Source organism: Grammomys surdaster, unplaced genomic scaffold, assembly GCF_004785775.1.
Source record: "Grammomys surdaster isolate TR1022 unplaced genomic scaffold, NIH_TR_1.0 125941, whole genome shotgun sequence".
Lineage (NCBI taxonomy): Eukaryota > Metazoa > Chordata > Mammalia > Rodentia > Muridae > Grammomys > Grammomys surdaster.
Window position 1 is genome coordinate 1954434 of NW_021620763.1, and position 20000 is coordinate 1974433.

Genomic DNA, 20000 nt, shown 5'->3' on the forward strand with positions numbered 1-20000 from the left:
CTGCTCATTTCTCCACCGTGCTCCTGCTCATTGCCCTACTGTGCTCCTGCTCATTTATCCACCATGTTCCCGCTCATTTCTCCACCATGCTCTCCTGCTTGCTGCTCTACTGTGCTCCTGCTCATTTTTCCACCGTGCTCCTGCTCATTTTTCCACTGTGCTCTTGCTTATTTCTGTGCATTTCTCTACCAACTATCCACACCTGTTCTCTCCCCTTTCTGCCTTTCAGGTGCCCTTTTACCCACTGGCTTCTTCTGAGCATCTGCATATGGTTGTGGTTCTCAGTTTCAGGGGCATTTATGAATACTGTGACAATATATCTCTAGGAGACACAGAAAACAAGCTAAAAACAAGATATTTAGTATCTTGCAGCCTGTGACTTATAATTATAAGTTGAATATCCCTAATCTAAAAAGCTGAAATCTAAAATGTTCCAAAATCCAAAAAACTTTCGACACCGATAGAGAGAAGCTTCCTATCCATGTGTTTCCTTCCCGGCTGGCCTCCTGGTGTGTTCTCCCCTAGCAATGTTAACAGGGCCACTTAGTCATTTTTAAAAACAGATTGGTCAGCAGGCATTGTACTTGGTTTGTATGCTTGCTTAGAGGAGGGTCCTAATTAATCTTACAATATAAATTGCCATTTGGAGTGTTGACTAAGTGCTGGCTTCTCTCCATATACAGAAGGTCATTATTTGTCACTTACCACATAAGGAAACTAAAATTTAGACTGGTCAGGTAGCGTGTCCAGCTTTATAGCGAGGGGTTTGATTTTTATCCCTGACTCCGAGCACAGCCTGTGCTCTGATAAAGATGCACTGACCGTTGTGATTTCAAACGGTGAAGCAGTGGTGTCTGGACATTAGCGCTGTGTGATTATGGCCAGTTCTTAACTCTCCAATGGCAGTCCTGGTGGGGATTAGGCTGGGTTGAAAAGACTGACCTTAGGGTGGCACTGACCACTGTAGGTGAGGCTCGTGGAAGCCGTGGTCTCTCTGGAAGATGTGAGCATGTGCCAGAGCAGCAGCACTAAAATTGAAGAATGTGTGCACTTACTCCCCAGAGTGGCCAATATGTCCCATTTCCTTCCTCAAAGTTGTCTGCCCATCTCTGTCCCAGCTTCTCCAGCATCTATGAATACAAGGTCCTGCCTATAACCAAGGACCACTTCCTGGCCTCAGACAGCTTGAAATCTAATGAGGGAACTTAATGATCCAAAAATAATGAAAAACAAAGCCACAGGAGAACTGACAAGTGCTTGGACTTTCAGCCATGATTGTAAGAGAGCATCTATCTTCCCACTTTAAAACATAAAACCTATTTTTTAAAAAACTAAAAAACATACATTAAACTGTTAATATCTAGCCATTGGACAACAGGCTGCATATGGCAATGATCCCCAAGAGGACACTAAGCAAAGGCAGGCTCCAAGAGGGTCCTTGCTCAGGGTCAATCAAAGAATCAAAGAACAAGATACTGAGCATGGCTACAATTTGCTAGGCAAAACATTGAGAGATAGATATTAAGAAAGGGAGTAAAACACACAGAGGAAGACCTCCAGAGATCTTCAGAAACATCCTCTGGGCTCTGTGCATGCAGTGAAGGAAATTCGTGAGAACAGAAGGAAAACATACAGGAGTAGGATGGAGTGACATGAATGGGGAAGAGTGTCGGGCAGCAGTGGGGAGGACCTCTGGGCATGAGTGGGGAGGATCATGAGATAGGATTGGGTAGAATCATCAGATATGAATGGGGAAGACCATGAGATAGAGCTGAGGGGGACCAGCATACAAGAGTGGGGAAGATCATGACCTTGGACTGGGAGGACCACCAGATAGGAGAGGGGAGGATCACCAGACAGGAGTAGAGAGGACAATGAAACAGAAGTGAAAAGGATCACCAGATAGGAGTGGAGGAAATCATCAGACAACAGCAGGTAGCGCCATCACTGGAACCGAGGGTCATGAGTGCTTTGTGCATCCCTTAGCTAGACATTAACCATTAGAGAAGACAACCTGGACCAAAAGTAAAGGACCTACGTGAAAGCTGTTTGCCAAAATGTTCAACACAACACTTGAGGATCAACTGATTCTGAGTAACTGAGCTGCATCATAGATACTCTCTGATGCACTAACGGAGCCCAGCACCTACCCAGAAAACAGTCACGCATAGCTTTCAGTCAGAATTTCCAGGCATCCATATAAGCAGGAGAAAACCTCCTGCAAGGAGAGAAATCAGCAGAGACAACCCAGAGCTGTACACAAGTGTTAGGAAGCCAGAACACCCAAGCAGCGGCTGTAACTGTGGTCCATGTGCTTAACTTAGACAGAAAGCATCCTTGGAAGGAACAGGAAAATGAAGCCTTTAAAAAGACATACACAGAATAGCTCAGGAGGAAGCATGCAGCATGCAAAAGCAATAGAGAGGTGAGACCGACAGCAGGCTGGATACCACAGAAGAGATCCATGGATTTCAGTCATAGCTAAAAATAAAAAAACCTATTCACCATAAAATTAAAACAAAAATGAGTAAACTCTAACAGAGCACCAGTGAGTTGCGGGAAAATATCAAGTGGTCTGACTTGTAATTTTGGTCTCAGGGGAAAATATTATCTGCAGAAATGATGACCAAGAGCTTCATAAATTGATAAAAATGTAAATACATGTTTGAAGAATGGCCTTTTAGTGACCATGTAAGGATCGTATATGTGTGTGCCTCATATAAAGCATTCAGAGTCCCCAAAACAAAACTGTGCAGAACTTAGACTTGATTCTTCAATAGCTGGTTCAGTGATTGATTGAAAAAGTAGAAAATCGAGACTGAACAAGCACAACCCAGCCAATTCATACACACCTTACCCTAGTGCAAGGGAACATGGCTTCCATTTGAAAAGCCACAGAACATCTGGTAAGATGCCATAGTCGGGACCATGAGCATAAGCAAAGAGAATTGAAAATATTGAAGACTTATAAAAGTAGTGTTTGACCAGAATAGAATTAAACTAGAAATCAATAATAAAATGTATCTGAAAAAAACCCTAAACATTTTAATACTAAACAACACTCTTTTAAAAACACACAGGTCAAATAAAATAACAAAGTTACAAGAAATTTTAGTTAAACCATAAATTAAATATACAATATCAAAACTCATGACATGTAGAAAATTTTATAATGCTTAGATATGACTGATTTATATAGTTATCAACAATCAAGAGAATAGATTAGTAATCTCAACTTCTGTCTCTAGAAGATAAACCCTAACAAAGGAAAGCCAAGTGAAGAAAAAGGCGAGCGGAAGAATGAAGTGATAAATATAAGGAAGGAAGACAGAAAAACGACAGAGACAATCAAGGAAGCCATAATCCTGTGGTTTAGAGCCAGTTAAAATTAACAAACCTCTAAACTAGTAAAAAATTAGGAGACAGGGATCATAAATATCAGAAATGAAGATGGGGCCATCACTGAAGGAGCCTTAGGCATTAACGAGAAAACATCGTGAATATTCCTACACTAGTACATCAGTTTAGTCCAGTCTGTAGAGAAACAAACCAAGAAAGCCCATGTGAAAGCAAACAGGTGACCTTTGCAGCCCTTTGCTGTAGAGAAGTTGAATGTGAGGTTAGAAACATTCCCACAGAGAACTGCAAGCCCCAATGGCTTTGCGTCTAGGTTCTATAAAACACGAAAATGAGAAAAAATTCCAATTCATTTGATTTCCCAGCAGTTCACATTAGGCCATCAGTTACCCTGAGGACTAAATCAAACAAAAGCAAGCTTTACCTCTCAAGTACAAGCACCGCCCAGAAAGAAAAATGAAAGTTACATGATAATCCAGTACAGGCAGGAAATGTAGTGTCTGGACTTTAGCATACATCCTCCGTAAGAAATATTAGCAGCTAGAAGAAGAGAATTTCCTTAACCTGAAGACAGGATCTAGCAAATGCTGCATTTACCACTGAAAGAGTGAATACTATTCGCTGTCATTGGGATGCCCATTCTCTATGGAACATGGTCAGAAACAGACCAGTAAACACAACGTAACAGTGAGAAGACAGGATAGGGACTCAAGCTGAGAAAGAGGGAAACACACCTGGTGACTTCACTAAGCAAGTTCAAAGGCAGCCTTGGCTACCTGTATAACCTTGTCTGTCTTACAACACAGCAAAATAAAACAGATTGGTTTATGCTTATCATTGTCTGAAAGAAGAGCATGACTGAGCTGAAGTTTGCTATTTGGAACCAACAGTTTATTGCTTGAGCCAGGAGTTCAGGGCCAACCTGAGCAACAAAGAAAACATGAGTCCCTTAAAACAACACAACTTAAAGAAAAAGTAAAGCACAGACTAGGAGAAAATATCCATTACACATATATATATACATACATATATATATATATATATATATATATATATATATATATATATGGTAAGATATTGAATCAAAAATAGAGAATGGGGTCTTATAACTCAGTAATAAATGACAAATAATAAATAACTCAGTAATAAATAAAGAGATGCTTGTTCTGATGGCTCCGAAGGGCTCCTGGAAGTCCTGAAAACTCTGTCCTTCAACGCTGCAATGTGCGAGATAAGTTATGACCTTGTGGAGTTCAGTATGTGGAAAGAAACAAGCGTTATGCAAATCTACTTTTTAAAAACTGTAATTTCATTTTAATTCCCCCTCTAAATCACTTTGTTTTCTTCCCCCAAACAACACTGTGACCATTCATGGCAAATGACTAGGAATGTAGGTCAGGAAGGCAGGGGACCGCTCAGTGGCTGCAGAGCCTTCCGGAACACAGCCAACAGCCCAGCAGCTGCACAAGCAGGAACCTTAACAAAGAAAGCTGTCTGCTATTGACATAAGCCATCTTAGGGGAGAGGTGGGTTCCCCCTGATGAAGTGACTGCAGGTGTGTTGGCAGGAGCAGAGGAGAGAAGGTTCAAGCAGCAGATGGACTGGCTTTGGCCTTCCCAAATGAGCTAGTGCTGGAGGTGTCTTCCACCTCACGTGGGAATCCTCTTGCTGCTTTGGACTCTGTTGGAGGTTAGATGATTGTGTCTGTGTGCTCCATGTGAATTTAAATTTCCAGATGGCAATCTTCTGTCCTGTTAGTAAAGATGTAGGGTGCCTTCCTGTGGTTTTGAAAGATGCTACTGTGCATAGGGCAGCCGTTTGCAGTTAAAAGTTAACACACCTCAAGAGAAAAGAAGAGATATTTTATTCTTGAGCCAAATATTACTGATGGTGTCCAGGAACCTATATAGATCCAGGGTGCCCAGGATAACATGGTTTGTTAAGGAAGCAGTCACATAAACATTTACTGTCCCCAGAATGAAAGAAGTAATAAATGTGTCTACAAATTGCAGCTGGGTTACAACAAACTTACTAAAGCAACAGCTCTGTTACTGGTTTCAGATACTCTCTGGTGACAGTCTTATCCTTGGAGTTGGTGGAAGACAGTGGTATATTTCCAAGGCTTTACTTGATAGTCAAAAGACATTAGATCAAACACAGGAGTGGGGAATAATGACACTAAAGAAAGCCTGATGATCGGACTATGATCTGTACCATTCTAACTCCTCATGAATACAAAGCTCTCACAATGCATTCCCTACGCAGTCGTCAGCAGAGGCGTCTTGCTTGTTATGTTTTTGAGGAACATCAGTTTACACAAATAATTACACGGTTCTGTTTTCATCCATGCTGCTCAATATTTTTTGATCCTGTTTTCTAGAAAATAGTAGAGAGGCTCATGTATCCTAGTTATTGGTTTAAGTGGTGAAGTGAATAATCTAGTTAAATTGTTAGTAGAGGAAGTGAGATTACGGTCCTAGAAACTTACCTTGGCGCAGATGCTGGGAGGCACGGGCTCTTTGTCGAGAGACCTTGTAGCTTAAATATAGACCACTTAAACCAGCCATGGTCATCCCCCAAACCCTTGGCAGCGTTGTTTAAGATGCCTGTTCCTGATCTCATGACATCATGTTAAGGTAGAGGAACATGGTTTTGGACTGAGTATGTGATATGCCCTCCGCTGGCAGCTGAGGTAGCGCGAACACAGACTCTTCCCACCACATTCATGCCAGTGGGAGTCCCAGTGCCTCTTAGCTCAACAGATACTTAGTGATCAACAGTGTGCCCTATCCCGCAGGGAATTCTGGGTCAGACAGGAATTAATAGGACACCAACCTTAGCATGAAATACCTTGAACTACACAAGATGGAAAGTGAGCAGTGGCGAGAGAGCGCCTGAGACATGCAGGTCTGTGGACTGGGAGGCAGAGGCAGTGGTGGTGGTGGTGCAGGAGGAGCAGCTGAGTCACTGAGATATTAAGGGAAGAGGGGCTCATGAGCCACATCGTCCCAAGGAGGGGACAAGGTCTTCTGTTTGTCAGAAGTGTCGATAAGACAGGCAATTACACCTGAGACAGTGTTGCTGGCCCTTGGGGACTTTGAGGGGAGGAAGCAGCCAGCTGGGTGCTGGGAGTTAGAGAGGAAGTTCAGTGCCAAGGTTGCTGGTGACAGGAGGAGGCACAGAAAGCTTGAGAACTGCTTTCTTCTCACAAGGAGACAATTGCTACTTAGAAGGCAGAGGTGTGTGGATTTTTGAAGGGGAGAGATTCATTGGAGACAGACAACTATAGAGTCCCAGTTAATAAGCAGAGAACCACAGGATACTCAATAGTATTTTAGTAAGAATGTGAAAGTGGAATGCTTTTACATTTTATGTAAGTAGATTAAGAAATTTAAATCTAATTATCAATAACCCAAGCAAGAAATTGAGGAGGAAAAAAAAAGATTAAAAGGTTTTCCATGTTTCTTTCACCTTTTGTTCTCTTCAGAACATTGTCATATCATCTTTCAAAAATTCCATGATACTATCCCTCACCTCAGTGGAATATTTTGGTATTTTAGGTTTTGAATGTCCCACAAAAACCGGGGACTTCACCGATACTGTCTTTTTCCTCAGACACAGGTGTGTTCGCAGTTGTCAACAGCCACTCCTTGTCCCTGCTGGGGAAGCTGACCATCAGTGCTGCCTTTAACATTGTTTACATCTACACCTCTGAGCTGTACCCCACTGTCATCAGGTATGGGTCTCATATTGCTGTGCCCCATTTATGCCATCAGGGATTTCTTGACTGTGCTTTTGTGGACAGAGATGGCCTTCCTTACCTTTGTGTGAGCATATGCCAATCATAAGAGCATTTAATCACCCATTGTCTAAGGCACTGTTCTTGCTGTGTGACATACCACAACCAAGACAGTTTTTATAAAAGAAAGCATTGACTTGGAGGCTTGCTTACATTTCAGAGTCGGTTGTTTTAGGGGGGTAGTGAGTACATGTTAATATAAGAAAAAACATCTTCAATCCTAATATCCCTTGATGAGGATAAGAGCAAAGATTCAGGATGGGACTGCAGCCTCAACTCTGCTTCCTGTGCCCTGGGCTGGTCCTCCCTGTGCCAGCCCTTTGCCAGTCTCCTTAAGGAGCATTTGAAAGAACCCTTTCTGTTTCCTCAAGCAAGAGGCCTACAGGTACTTTCTACCTGTTGATCTGAAATCTTTTCCCAGAAACAGCTTGCTCTGCTGGTGTCTTCTCATCCTTGTCTCTGCAGCCCGTTCAGTAACTTGGGTGCTACACCATCCACACAGGGGTGCTGTCCAAGCGAACAGTAGGGCTGAGGCAGAAGTGAAGGGCTAGCCTATCTGGAAATAGCACAATTCTTTGTTCCTTCGCTACCTTTTCTGCCTAAACTGTTCATGTTGTTCTGGGTTACCTGACAATATGCACACATCATTTCCTATTTACACACCTGGCTTTCAACAGTTAGCTGAGTTTTTTTTTTTTTTTAAGTCAAAGATTTTGGATCATAAACCCTTGGTTGCGGCTATCTTACCTGACAGAAGAACTTAAGTTCACTACATCCCATGAGACATGCTCAGATGCTCATTCTGTTCATCTTCTGACTAACATGGCTATTGCTGTCCTCATGTGACTTTAAATTAATTAAGATTATAAACATTGGAGATAGCTCTGTGGTTAAGAGCACTGGCTGCTCACAGGGCAGTGGTGGCGCATGCCTTTAATCCCAGCACTTGGGAGGCAGAGGCAGGCAGATTTCTGAGTTTGAGGCTAGGCTAGTCTACAGAGTGAGTTCCAGGGCAGCCAGAGCTATACAGAGAAACCCTGTCTCAAAAAAAACAAAACAAAACAAAAAACAAAAAACAAAACATACAAACAAAAAAAGAGCACTGGCTGTTCTTGCAGATGACCCAGACTCAATCCCCATCACCCACATGGAGGCTCACAACTGTCTGAAAGTCCAGCCCCCGGGTATCCAACATCTTCTTTCTAACTGCAATGATACAAGGCCTGGACATGGTACACATATGTACAGTTAAAGCAATTACATAATATAAAAATAAATTCATATTTTTAAAGTCAGTTTCTTCTGAGTATGGTGGCCCATATCTTCAGTTCAAAGAGCTTGGGGACAGAGGCAAGAGGATTGGCACAGTTCAAACTAGCCAGGGCCGACATAGCAAGACCTTGTTCTTAAAATAAAAGTTCACGTCCTTATCCTCATGAGTCACATTCAAGTGCTGAGAAGCCTCATGTGTCTAGTGCTGTCGTACAGGGTGATGTCATTACAGAACCCCTCAGCTTCATAGAAAAGTCTAATGGGGCACTGAACCTTCTCCTTAGGAATTTACTATGTCGGGCTCATTGTATTATTCCTACCCAGGATCTTTAAATTGTCCCGCTGAGACTTAATGACTGCATTTATTTAATTAATTTGGTTTCTCTCCTGCCTTCCAGAAACGTTGGCCTCGGAACCTGCTCCATGTTCTCCCGAGTTGGTGGGATCATTGCTCCCTTCGTCCCCTCCCTGGTTGGTTTGTACCTCCTGTCTCTGTTCTTGGTCCTCTGCTTCAGCACTCACTTGTGCTTTGTGTAGAGAGGTAATGAGTGAGTTCAGCCAAGAGCAGCTGAACAAATGCCAACCTGTGCCTTTCTGACATAGAGCTCCGTACTCCACCAGGGTGAATGACTGGGGCATTTACCCCTGGTGTGACTGACTTTTTGTTCACCTGGTCTCATTGGAGGGTCTGGTGACACTGGCATTCCCCTTCCCATCAGCATTCAGAAGTCATTAATGTGTATGATCTTCTATGGAGTGCTGGGTTCTATGCTAAGTACACGTTACTGCATGCAACCCTCATGGTCACTGTAAGAGGTAGGCATTGTCACCAGCTCTAAAGATGAGAAGTGTTTTAGATTCAGCTTGAGTATGTGCTTACTACTGGGAGGCGGAGGACAGGAAGAAAAACACCTGGCAGCACACATGCCCCATCCTCTTTGACGTTTCTTAAATTCTATAGTCCAAAACAAGGGTAGGGGTCCAGAAACAAATGACCCCTTTAAAACCCTCCAGGTCTTAAATGTCCAGGTCCTGTGAAAGCCCTAGGGGCCCCTGAAGGTCTCTCCTGGATTTTGTCAGGCATGTATAGTAAATCTGAGAGAAAGGGTCCTACAGATAGCCCAAGCCCTGTTTGTGAAGTGGACAAGCTATTATAGACCCAGCATTCATGATAAAGGTTGTTTCTAAAATAACAGACTGTCTCAACCCTGGGACAATAGATGTCTTAACTGATAGACAGTTCTGAGATCAGGCATGGGGCCTTGAGCTGTCTCAGAGTCAGGCATGTGGTAAGCATGATATTGAATCTTCTGAGGGTCAGAATGGCCCTTCGTTATTCAGTGTCCTTTGGAAGAGTCCAGGACACTTCCCCAAGCACACTAACAAAGACACCAAATCCTAGAACGTTTATAAAAGAGACTGAAGAGATGGTTCAATGGTTTAGAATATGTCTGTTGTTGCAGAGAAGCCAAGTTTGATCCCTGCACCCATGTCAGGAAGCTTATGACCTCCTATAACTTCAGAGGCTCCAACACCATGGTGCCAAGGGCACCAGCACATCCATGCATGCACACACATACACAGAGTTAAAATCCTGAAATATTTTTTAGAGTATTATATTACAATGTATTATTATCATATAATAAAATATCATTAAGATATTACTTATACTGTAGTTTTGACACTGCCTTTAAGAGCTTTTCTAGAGGATCTTGAAAAGAAATATCCTAAATGACAGAGCCAGCCCAATGTGGTCAGGGGCCTGTGCATTGGAAGAAACCATTGACTTTCTCTGAGAATACCCTTTGAATCTCTGAAACAAATCTGTGTGCCATAGGGCTTTTTTCTTTGGGTTTCTACACTTTTAATCTTGGGTCTCTCTCAATGATGACATTATAACACATTTGACCACTGCAAAGTTTATTATCAGCAGACAGTCAAATGAAGAGAACATGGAGATCAGCATGGAGCAGACTTTTACCTCAGGTTGAAGCTGGACTTGAGAATTCCTGTGAACTCTGCTGATGTGAGCCTGCCATGCTCACAGATAGTCATGGTCATGCCTTACCTGACATGGTTGGTCCAATGCTTCTAGTCCGTATTCTTGTCTAGCCCTTTGGCTCACTTAGGCCATCTCAGCATACCTGAGGAAACATTCTGTGACTTCCCTGGATAGTTGTCTTAGAGCAAATGAACGTAGTGTGTGGTGTTCTTGTAGGAAGGCGCTGACTAGACAGTAAACCTGGCAGTTCTTGGTCACAGGACTGTTGATGTCACCTGCTGAAAAGCTGATAGGTTGTTTGGTTTTGTTCTACTTTCTGTCTCCACAGAAGGACGTGCAGTGGTCTCTGCCCTTCATCGTGTTTGGAGCCACAGGCCTGACCTCAGGCCTCCTGAGCCTGCTATTGCCAGAGACTCTGAACAGCCCTTTGCTGGAGACATTTTCTGATCTTCAGATGTACTCATACAGGAGGCTAGGGGAGGAAGCACTATCTCTACAGACCTTGGATCCTCCACAGGTATACCTGTGTCTATAGAGACACATGCTGTGACCATGTAGGTGCCCTGGGGTTTGATCCCCAGAGCCATCTAAAACTGGGAATGGTGGTACACCCCTGTAAACCCAGAACTAGGGAGTTGGAGACAGGAAGATCAGGAGTTGATCTCAGCTACTTAGCAATTGGAGGCTAACTTGGTCTGCATGGGTTCCTGTCTCGAAACAACAGCAAAATTGCCCTGTGAGTGCCCGGGTGGTAATTCTCATTTAGGCCTGTCAGGATCTTCTTCTATAAGATCTCTTTTGCCATTGCAGCCCCTGGACAAGGCCAGCAGTGAGAGTGAGGAGGAGGAAGAGTTCTATGATGCAGATGAGGAGACACAGATGATCAAGTGAAGAGCCCACATTCCTGCCCAGAAGTGAAGCCCCTTAGTGCCTCGTCCAGCTTCAGCACCAGAGATGTACTCAGCCCACACTGATGCTTTCCAGACAGGAGAGGCGGTGGTGGAGCAACTCCAAAAGGGAGAACTCGCTGCGTTGAGTCATTGCTGACTTGTTTGGGACTGAGGCCGCACAGCTCAGATCCACCTTGTAGGATTGTGTCCCATGCTGCTTCCCTTCCTCGGGACCTAAGTGTGAAACTGCTCGCACTTTTACTAGGGTTAGCCAGACCTTCCCCGAGATTTCATCTTCCCAGTAAGCTTCACATCATCCCTGTCACTTGCTTCTCCCCACCAGGGGTCTTCTGGTGCAGGCTGATGAGTGCAGAGCTCCCAGCTTCCCCTCTACTCATGGGCTGGTTCCCAGCTCACTGGTTGCCGGTGCAGCTTGTGCCTTTAGTCTGAGTCATTCACTAATAAACGGCAGAGTCACCGGAGCAGTTGTCTGTCATCAGGGACTGACTGTGGCATGGTAGCTCCCTTTGACACTTGTGTTGTGCAATTTTTCCAGTTCTCACTTGGAAGCATCTGGGGAATGTTTTTCTTTGTGAGATTCTAGCATCAGCAATAACTTCAAAATCATGTCCAGTCAACAACGAAACTCTACAGACTGAGGGTGGTCAGCAAGTGATGCACTAAGCACTTTTTAAATGACTGAAGAGAAGATTCTGTCTCACAGTGTTGTCAGCGTGCAGCGAGGGATTTGCACAGCATATCAGGGCTTGGTCTCTGCCCTGCATCAGTCTCTACCTGTTATTTAAAAGGCATGGTGGTTTTTTCTTTTTCTTTTCTTTTTTTTTTTTAAGAAAATGGTGAGTTTTCATTAAGTGCTTCCATGGATCTCCAAATGAATCAAAATCACACTTAATACCTGTTTCTCACAAAACTTGAACACTCTCAAATAGGCATATAAGCCGGGAGTCCACATGTGGGCAATTGACCACTTCCTGACCAGGGAAGCAGCTGTGTGTTTAGGATTTCTATGTATGCTAGTCTCTTGGGAGTAGCAAGCACACAAATGTGAAGGAAAGGTTCTCTGTAGATGCCCCTAGAAATTGTGCAAGCCTGCATTCTTTGCCCCCAGATATGTTCCTGGGCTCCTCCATGTTGTCTCGGCTTTTACTGTGCCCATCTGTTCCTTTTTTAAATCATTTTCCTTTGTGTCCTTGGTCATGGGGAAGCTGTTTCTACCACTGTGGATAACAATGGCTGGCTGGGATGCAGTGAAGACCCCATAGGTGGCCCTGTGTCTAGCTGTCAGGAAGATTATGGAACTCCCTCCAGCATCACATCTGCAAATTCCAGTAAAGAGTGTCCCACACTCCAAAGTACAAAGTCCTGCTGCTCTCCTCTCTGGGAAATGGAGGTCAGCTCTCTTTAGGAGAGGAGGAAAAGGGCTTCCAGAAACTCTTGGTTCTTGTCAAATAAAGTGTTTAAAATAAAACTAAATTTATATATATAATTTTGATTGGCTTGATCTCTCCTTATATAACATAACATGTAGTATTATTATTTTTAATATTTCCCAACACAGGGTTGCTTCCTGACTCAATGCTTTATGTCCCCGAATGAAACACACACACACACACACACACACACACACACACACATTCTTTATATTTAATATGCCTTGTGCAGCACAATAGCTGGGCAACTGTCTAGCCTCCATGTTATTAGAATCTACCTCCCACTGGTAATTTCAAGTTACTACTTACTAATGTCTATGTTCCATCTTGGCTGCTCCTGACCCAGTTGAGCACTCCTCTGGGCCGTGCTCTCCCAGTACCTTTGTCCTGCAGTCTCGGGCATGGCTCCTCTCTTCTTCCTCCTCCTCAAGGTCCCAAGCCCTGGAAACCAAAACCCCCTCTTTTTCTTCTTCCCAGCTATTGGCTGCTGGTATCTTTATTTACCAATCAGAATTAACTGGGGGCAGGCTCCCAGAAGCTACACATAGACCCTCTCATAAAAATAGTTTTAAGGGGATACAGTTAACAATAGAATACAAAGAGCTACAATAACCCATTAGAGAAAATTTGATATTAGAAGTTAGAAAATGTAACCATCAGTCTAGCCACGGAAAAAGCAGTGCCTTGGCGTTACTTCCCATGTATTCATGCCCTGCTGCTGTTGCAGTTCCTGCTGCTTCTGGCTGAGTTAGTGAAGGTCTAGGTAATTCCCAGCTAAGAGGTAGAAGGAGAAACCCCAGTGTGAATGACATGCCATGTAATAAGGCCAGGTTGGCTGTCAGCTGCTCTTGTTGGATACATTATTACATTTTCCTTCTCACTGGGTAGTCCTCTAAGCACAGTTTACTAATTATTTCTCTGCCTTTGTAAAGATGGATTTTATTCCCTATGATGGCTGCTAATGAATATTGATGGTACAAAGCCACAGAAAGCTTATTTGGTAGGTAGCATATTTTCCTTGTATAGGTAGTCCATTAAAAGTGTCTTTAAAAAAACAGTAAAATATGTCTGAAAAGTCATAAAGGATCATACTATTAACTACCTAAAATACCTATAATACATGAAAATCAGCGTTTAAATAAACACATGGAGTTTAAATAAGAATTTTCCCTTCTGAGCTGACAAGAGTCATAACTAGCAATAAGTCCAACACCAGGCTGAGAATACCTCTCTTGAGTTGTTGGTTAGGGTTGTCCAAGAGACACACAAAACATTACAGGCTATTGCTATTGCCTGTGGTTATACTACTTATATATAATACATATATATGTATTACATATATGTAACAATAAAATGAGGTCAAAAATTTTGGGGGGAAACATTAAAATTAAGGTTTCTCCCTTAAAAGTGACAAGAAAAATGTAAAACATAGGAAAACTCAGGGTTTCAGGCCCAGAGGTCTGATGGCTCATGCAGCCTCCACGCTGCATGATCTGTGCTTAAACCACAGTCCCTGAAGCATGGCTTTTTGTCTCTTGGCTTCTCCGTAGCAAGGGAGATAGTTTTCAATTCTCAACATGAACACAAAATACAAGAAAAGCAAAGTTTCTAGAGCACTGCTGGGTGACTGTGGCCAGGATAGGCATTGTCCAGCTTAGTGCACAGTTTATACTCTTAGCACACACATGTTCAAGTAACTGTCATGTAAGATTTGGGAACTGAAATCCCACTTTTCATAGGACTTCTTCCTACAGATAGTTGATCATTGGTCCTTAAGTTGCAAAGATAATAAAGATCAGGGTATTTTATTAACTAAATGAAACCAGGAATTAGTGCCTGCCTTTTGTAAGTTTAATAAAGGATCACAGAATACAAGGGGTTTTTTTTTTGTTCATATAGAGTGCATTAGGAGTACAGTAACAACTTTGCCAAATACAGAACCTACCAGAAGCCAGGAATGCTGTAAGAGATGGATTGTAACAAGTCAGGGGTTTAAAAGAGAAGCCCAGGAGAGCAGTGTTGAAGAATGCAACGATGGTGATTTTGGGAAGCCCATGCATGGAGTAAGTACATCTGAGGAGAAAGACTCTTCATGGGCACAGCATTCAATACTCGTTCCAAATGAAAGCTACCAGCAGACTAGGAATACAGAAGATGCTAGCAAGATGCATCCTTAAGCTCCATTCAACGCCTGGGACCCATATATTGGAAGTGGACTGACTCCTGTATGTGTCCTAAGACTTCCACAGAAGCTTCCTTAGTGAAACAAAGGATGTTGTAGTAGATACGTGAGTGGCACACAGCATCTGCATCTCCTGGAACTCCAGCCTTCAGACTTTCTTGATCCTGATCCACAGTTAAAACTGTTATGTGGTCTGATCTACAACGTGAGTTCCAAGATAGCAAGGGCTGTTACACAGGGAAATCTTGTTTCAAAACAAAACAAAACCCGAGAAGCAAAACCAAAAGTAAACCAGCAACAACAAAAAAGACAACAAAACTGTTATGCAGCCAACAGAATGGCTTAGTAGTTTAAGGCACTTGCAGTACAAGCCTGGTGCCTTAGGTTGGTCCCCAGAACCCACGTCAAAGTGGGAGGAAGGAACTGACCCCACATTTTTTTTTGTTTTTTGTTTTTTTTTGTCTCCACACATGCACTGTGATACACACATGCCCACACACATACATCATACATGCACAAGCACACATGCAGATACCAGATACACAATATTTCTAAAAATGTATGTATTCATGTGTGCCTGTGTGCTTCTGTGTGTGGAGACCAGAGGTTGATGTTGAGAATTTTCCTCTATCTCACTCCACGTAATTTTTTGAGACAGTCTCTCACTGAATCTAGAGCTCACCATTCTGGTTGGACTAGCTGGCCAGTGAGGCTCCAGGACCCACCTGTTTCCACCCCTGCGCACTGGGGCTGCAGATGCATGCTGCTGCATCCAGCTTTCACATGCATGCTTGGGATCCTAACTCTGGTCCTCATATTTGCATAGTAGACACTTTACACACTTTGCCAGTTCTTCAGTCTAAGAAATGCTTTTATATTTCTCTCTCCTTAAAGATCTATAACTATGCATAAAATATAAAATAAGTGTGCATATAGCTTTTGTAAAATGTAATTCACCAACAGTCTTGTTTGATTTTTGTCATTTGTGACATAAGTCAATTTTATGATCCGTTAATAAGTTGTAACCCTACTTGAAACACTCCATTTTCCTTTTATTGCAGAAGCTTTAGGCTAAAATGTACACTGAGTGGACTCCCTTGCAACTATGCGTCTTGAAGAAATTAAGCTTCAGCCTATCAAATGTAGAACTTAAATATGGAAGTAAGGTAGAAATCTGCTTTTAAAGGCTGTGCTTCACAGTGGTAGAATCATTTGATTTCTTTCGGGCAGTATTACAGGGGACATTGACGGCCAGTGGCAATGACAATTAAAATAACATTTTATGTAGCCATGAAATAATGTTGGAATTCATGTGGAAAAGTAAAGATTTTTTTTAAATTAGTTAAGACATTCATTTTAAAAAGAACAAAAAACATTAAATAACCAGGTGTCCAAGATATCAACATTATTAATTGTAATCTTGATCAAAAAAAGATAAGTAGTACCAAAGAGAGATTCTAGAAAATTTAGTCAGACTACCAAATGTTGAAACTGAAGGAAAAGGAATTTACTGACATCATGATAGAAGCATGAAATTGTTCAATTGGATTTTTAGCAAGTCGGGTTGAAATATACATATTCTATAACCGTGAAATAGTTTTTTCCTTCAATTTTTTTAGGGTAACATTGTAAGGCCTAATTTTGCACAATGACAAACATGTACACACACACACACACACACACAAACCCATATCTACACCATACTGTTTCACTAAAGAGAAAAGAATACTGGTGACAATTCTGAGATGATTCACAATACATGCAGCTCTAGAAAGACATGCTGTCCCTTCTGTCATAGTTTCTGCCAAGTGCACATACATGCAAGGAGACATGTTCAAAGAAGTCTGGCTGTGCTACTGTTAGTTGTACAATGAATATATGAATATATATATATATATATATATATATATGTATATGTATATGTATATATGTGTGTGTGTGTGTGTGTGTGTGTGTGTGTGTGTACATGGACAATTCAAAGAATGCATATGACAGGGAAAAAAAGTTTAAATACTGAGGTGGGAAGATCTCAAGAGTGAGTGACTCTGGAGGAGGGGGAGTCTGTTTTCTTTAAGGCTGTGTTTCCTGGTAGGTCAACCATGTTCCAGTGATGCCTTACCACCTCTCCAAATCATACAAATTGGAGTAGATGGGATACTAACTTTTTTAAATGGGGAGATATGAAGTTGTGGAGATTAAGAGGATTGGAAGGCATATAAAATTCTCAAAGAATAAAATTATTTCTTTCTAAAAGAGTGATTGGAGTACTTACTAAATGGAGAGATTCTCTCCTATTTGTGCCATATTTCCAATCAGGAGAATTACTATTATGTTACACAAATACAAAAGTCCTGAGCTTGTTTCCACCAGATAGGGAGGTACTCCTTTTCTCTATAAAGAAGTCTGCCGATGTGGCCACATGATAACCTGAATTTCTCCTAAAAAGAGAGCCTTGGATCCGTAGAAACATGTGGACAATTCTAGAATTTATAAAGCTTGGAAAAGCTTATGTATTAGACATAGTAAGGGAAGAGTTATTTAAAAGACCTCTGTCTAGACCATGTAGAACAATTGGTTGTGAATAAAACTGGCTCTTCAGAATCTCTGCTTCAGAGCATAAGATGAAGAAATGGAATTAAATGGTTGTGTATGATGTGCAAACACTCACACACACACTCAGCTTAGAGAAGAATGTAAGAGTTCCCAACACAAGAGCAGAGGAGTGGGCGGGGCAGTGAGGAAAGGCAGGACCAGTGAGGCTCACCTCAGGAAGCAGCATCAGACATGTGCAAAGATACCTGTACAGACACTCAGAAGTCAGTGTGGCTAGCTGTCCCTTCAGAAGAGGGGGCCTTCAGAATGGCTGAAGCTGTGCTGTTCTTAGTGGGCATATCCATATCAGATTCCCATTGCTTCCTAGAGCCACTTTTATTATTACAGATGCATTTCAGCATGTGTAGATGCTAGCGAGCCTCCATTGTGTAGCAGGTACCAGGCCCATGCGTCTGAATGTAAAAGAAGAGGTACTCGATACCGCCTACTCCTGGCGGGCCATCTGCCAGGCAACCCCTTCACAAAGTTCTAATATCCTGGGGTTGTCATCAAGGTCTCTAACTCATACCCTGAGGATGATTCTGGGAGGAAAAAAATAAAAGATTAACCATGGTCACCAAATGCTTTAGAACCTCACATGCCACCCCCACTTCCTTGAAAATATGAACTATCAAAATAGTGGCCCCAGATGGATTGGTATGCCTATAATATGTTTGTTCTGATGCAGTACTTAGAACAGAATGTGGATTCTGAAGTTCCCAGGATGGAGAAGTGGCAGGGAAACAGCAAATGGAAGTAAATACTGTAGTCACAAAGGAGAGAAGGGAAAGTCATTTGCTTACGTAGAGGATGGTGCCGAAAAGACCTAGTGGTTAAAAAGTGCCCATCAAGCCACTTGTCCATAAAGATGACTTCCAAGGGCTTAGTAGTTTTCAGGAGAGATGTGGAGGTGTACGTGTGTGGAGGGTGGAGGTGCCATCCACTTCCTGTTAATACTTGAGCTAATTAGCACTGTGTTCAGACATGATGGTTTTTGAGGTCAAAATACAAAATGAGTCTTCAAACTCCTTCTAAATGAAGATTGTCTGTCAGGAATGTTTTCCAGATTCTCTGTTGAAAACTTCCTTCCCTCCCTCTGCTAGCTCCTGAGGCTGCTGTATTCTTGGCTCTGATGTCATCACTCTTGCTCACTGAAGAGCTCTTTTCTCCCTCTGATCTCCTGCCTCCTTCAAAATCTGGCTCCCGTGTTATCATCAGTCTGACCGAAGAATTCGATCTAATCTTCCCATCTAAAAGGCCTTAACCCTAGTCACAGCTCAGAAGTACCTCTTGCAATAAAAGATAAGGCAGCTTCTAGGGACTGGAATGTGAATGACTTCAGCCTATCACCTCCTGAAGTATGTGTCATTAAGACATCAAGCAGAAAGAATATGTGGATCAACTATTATTGATCTAGTAGCTCAACATATTGCAAATTCAGTGGAATGATTAATTGTCCAGAGAAGGCAGATAGAGGACCGTGGATGGCAGCCATAGTCTCTGTGTATCGATCTTCTCTCCCTATGTGGCTAAGCCACGGTCCCCACTGAGAGCCAGTGTGGCCCTTGTTTGAAAGAATAAGCTGAGTTGCCCACAAAGACCTTCATAGCCAACAAGTCTTGATTTCTGAGTTTCATTTACTGTAATTTTTTCGTTGTGTGGATGCTGGGCCTTGAACCCAGCACCTCTTGCATGCTAAGCACACACTCTACCACTGAACTAGCCCCCATACCAGCCCTCAGCCACTCCACTTGTCTCCTAATGCTCAGCAGTTACCTTAGCAAGGTCAGTTCTGTTCACTGTTTCTTAGGTTCTCTTAAGGCTGAATTTACTTTTCAGTGCTAGTGCTAACTTTGTAACTTAAAAGAACGATGTCTTCATTACTAACCCATGGGCTCTGTGCAGACGGAGTATGTGTATGTGTATATGTGTTTGCCTACAGTATCTGTGTGTGTGCTGTGTGTGGGTTGTGTGGGACTATGTGTGTGTATGGTGTATGGGATATGTATATGGGGCATGTATAGTGGATATGAGTCTGTAATGTGTGTTTTGTATATGTGTGGTGTGTAGATGGTGTAGTATGTGTGCGAATGTGTGTGTATATGTGTATGTGGTCTATGTGGTGTATTGTGGGATGTTTGGGAAGTGGGAATGTTTGTATGTGTGGTTGTGTGTATGGTGCATGTGCTATATGTGTGTGTGCCCAAGTGTGTGTTTAACTGATCTTCTTCCTGTCCTCAAAGGCCATCGCTGCCTTGTGAAGGTGTCCTTTGGAGGAATTTTGGATCTAACCATCAATGTTGTAACACTTGTGTCTCTCTAATAACTCATCTAATAGAAATAGCGCATCAGAAGCTCAGGAATGCTGTCAGTTGGGTCAATTTATTTTTTTGCAAAATATTTGATATATTTTCCAGGCATTTGAAGATAAATAAATTTTTAAAAATCACCCCAG

The 20000-nt window shown here is 42.4% G+C and overlaps 1 protein-coding gene across 1 annotated transcript in view; it reads left to right on the top strand.

The window, feature by feature from the left end:
* The window catches only part of Slc22a15 (solute carrier family 22 member 15), a 57791-nt gene extending 44964 nt beyond the window's left edge, over positions 1-12827 (top strand). Inside the window, exons 9-12 of the mRNA XM_028752992.1 lie at positions 6973-7093; positions 8827-8899; positions 10759-10947; positions 11241-12827. Coding sequence (XP_028608825.1) covers positions 6973-7093; positions 8827-8899; positions 10759-10947; positions 11241-11321 — 464 coding nt within the window. The 3' untranslated portion in view covers positions 11322-12827. The remainder of the gene's footprint in view (positions 1-6972; positions 7094-8826; positions 8900-10758; positions 10948-11240) is intronic.
* The last annotated feature ends 7173 nt before the right edge of the window (positions 12828-20000 follow it).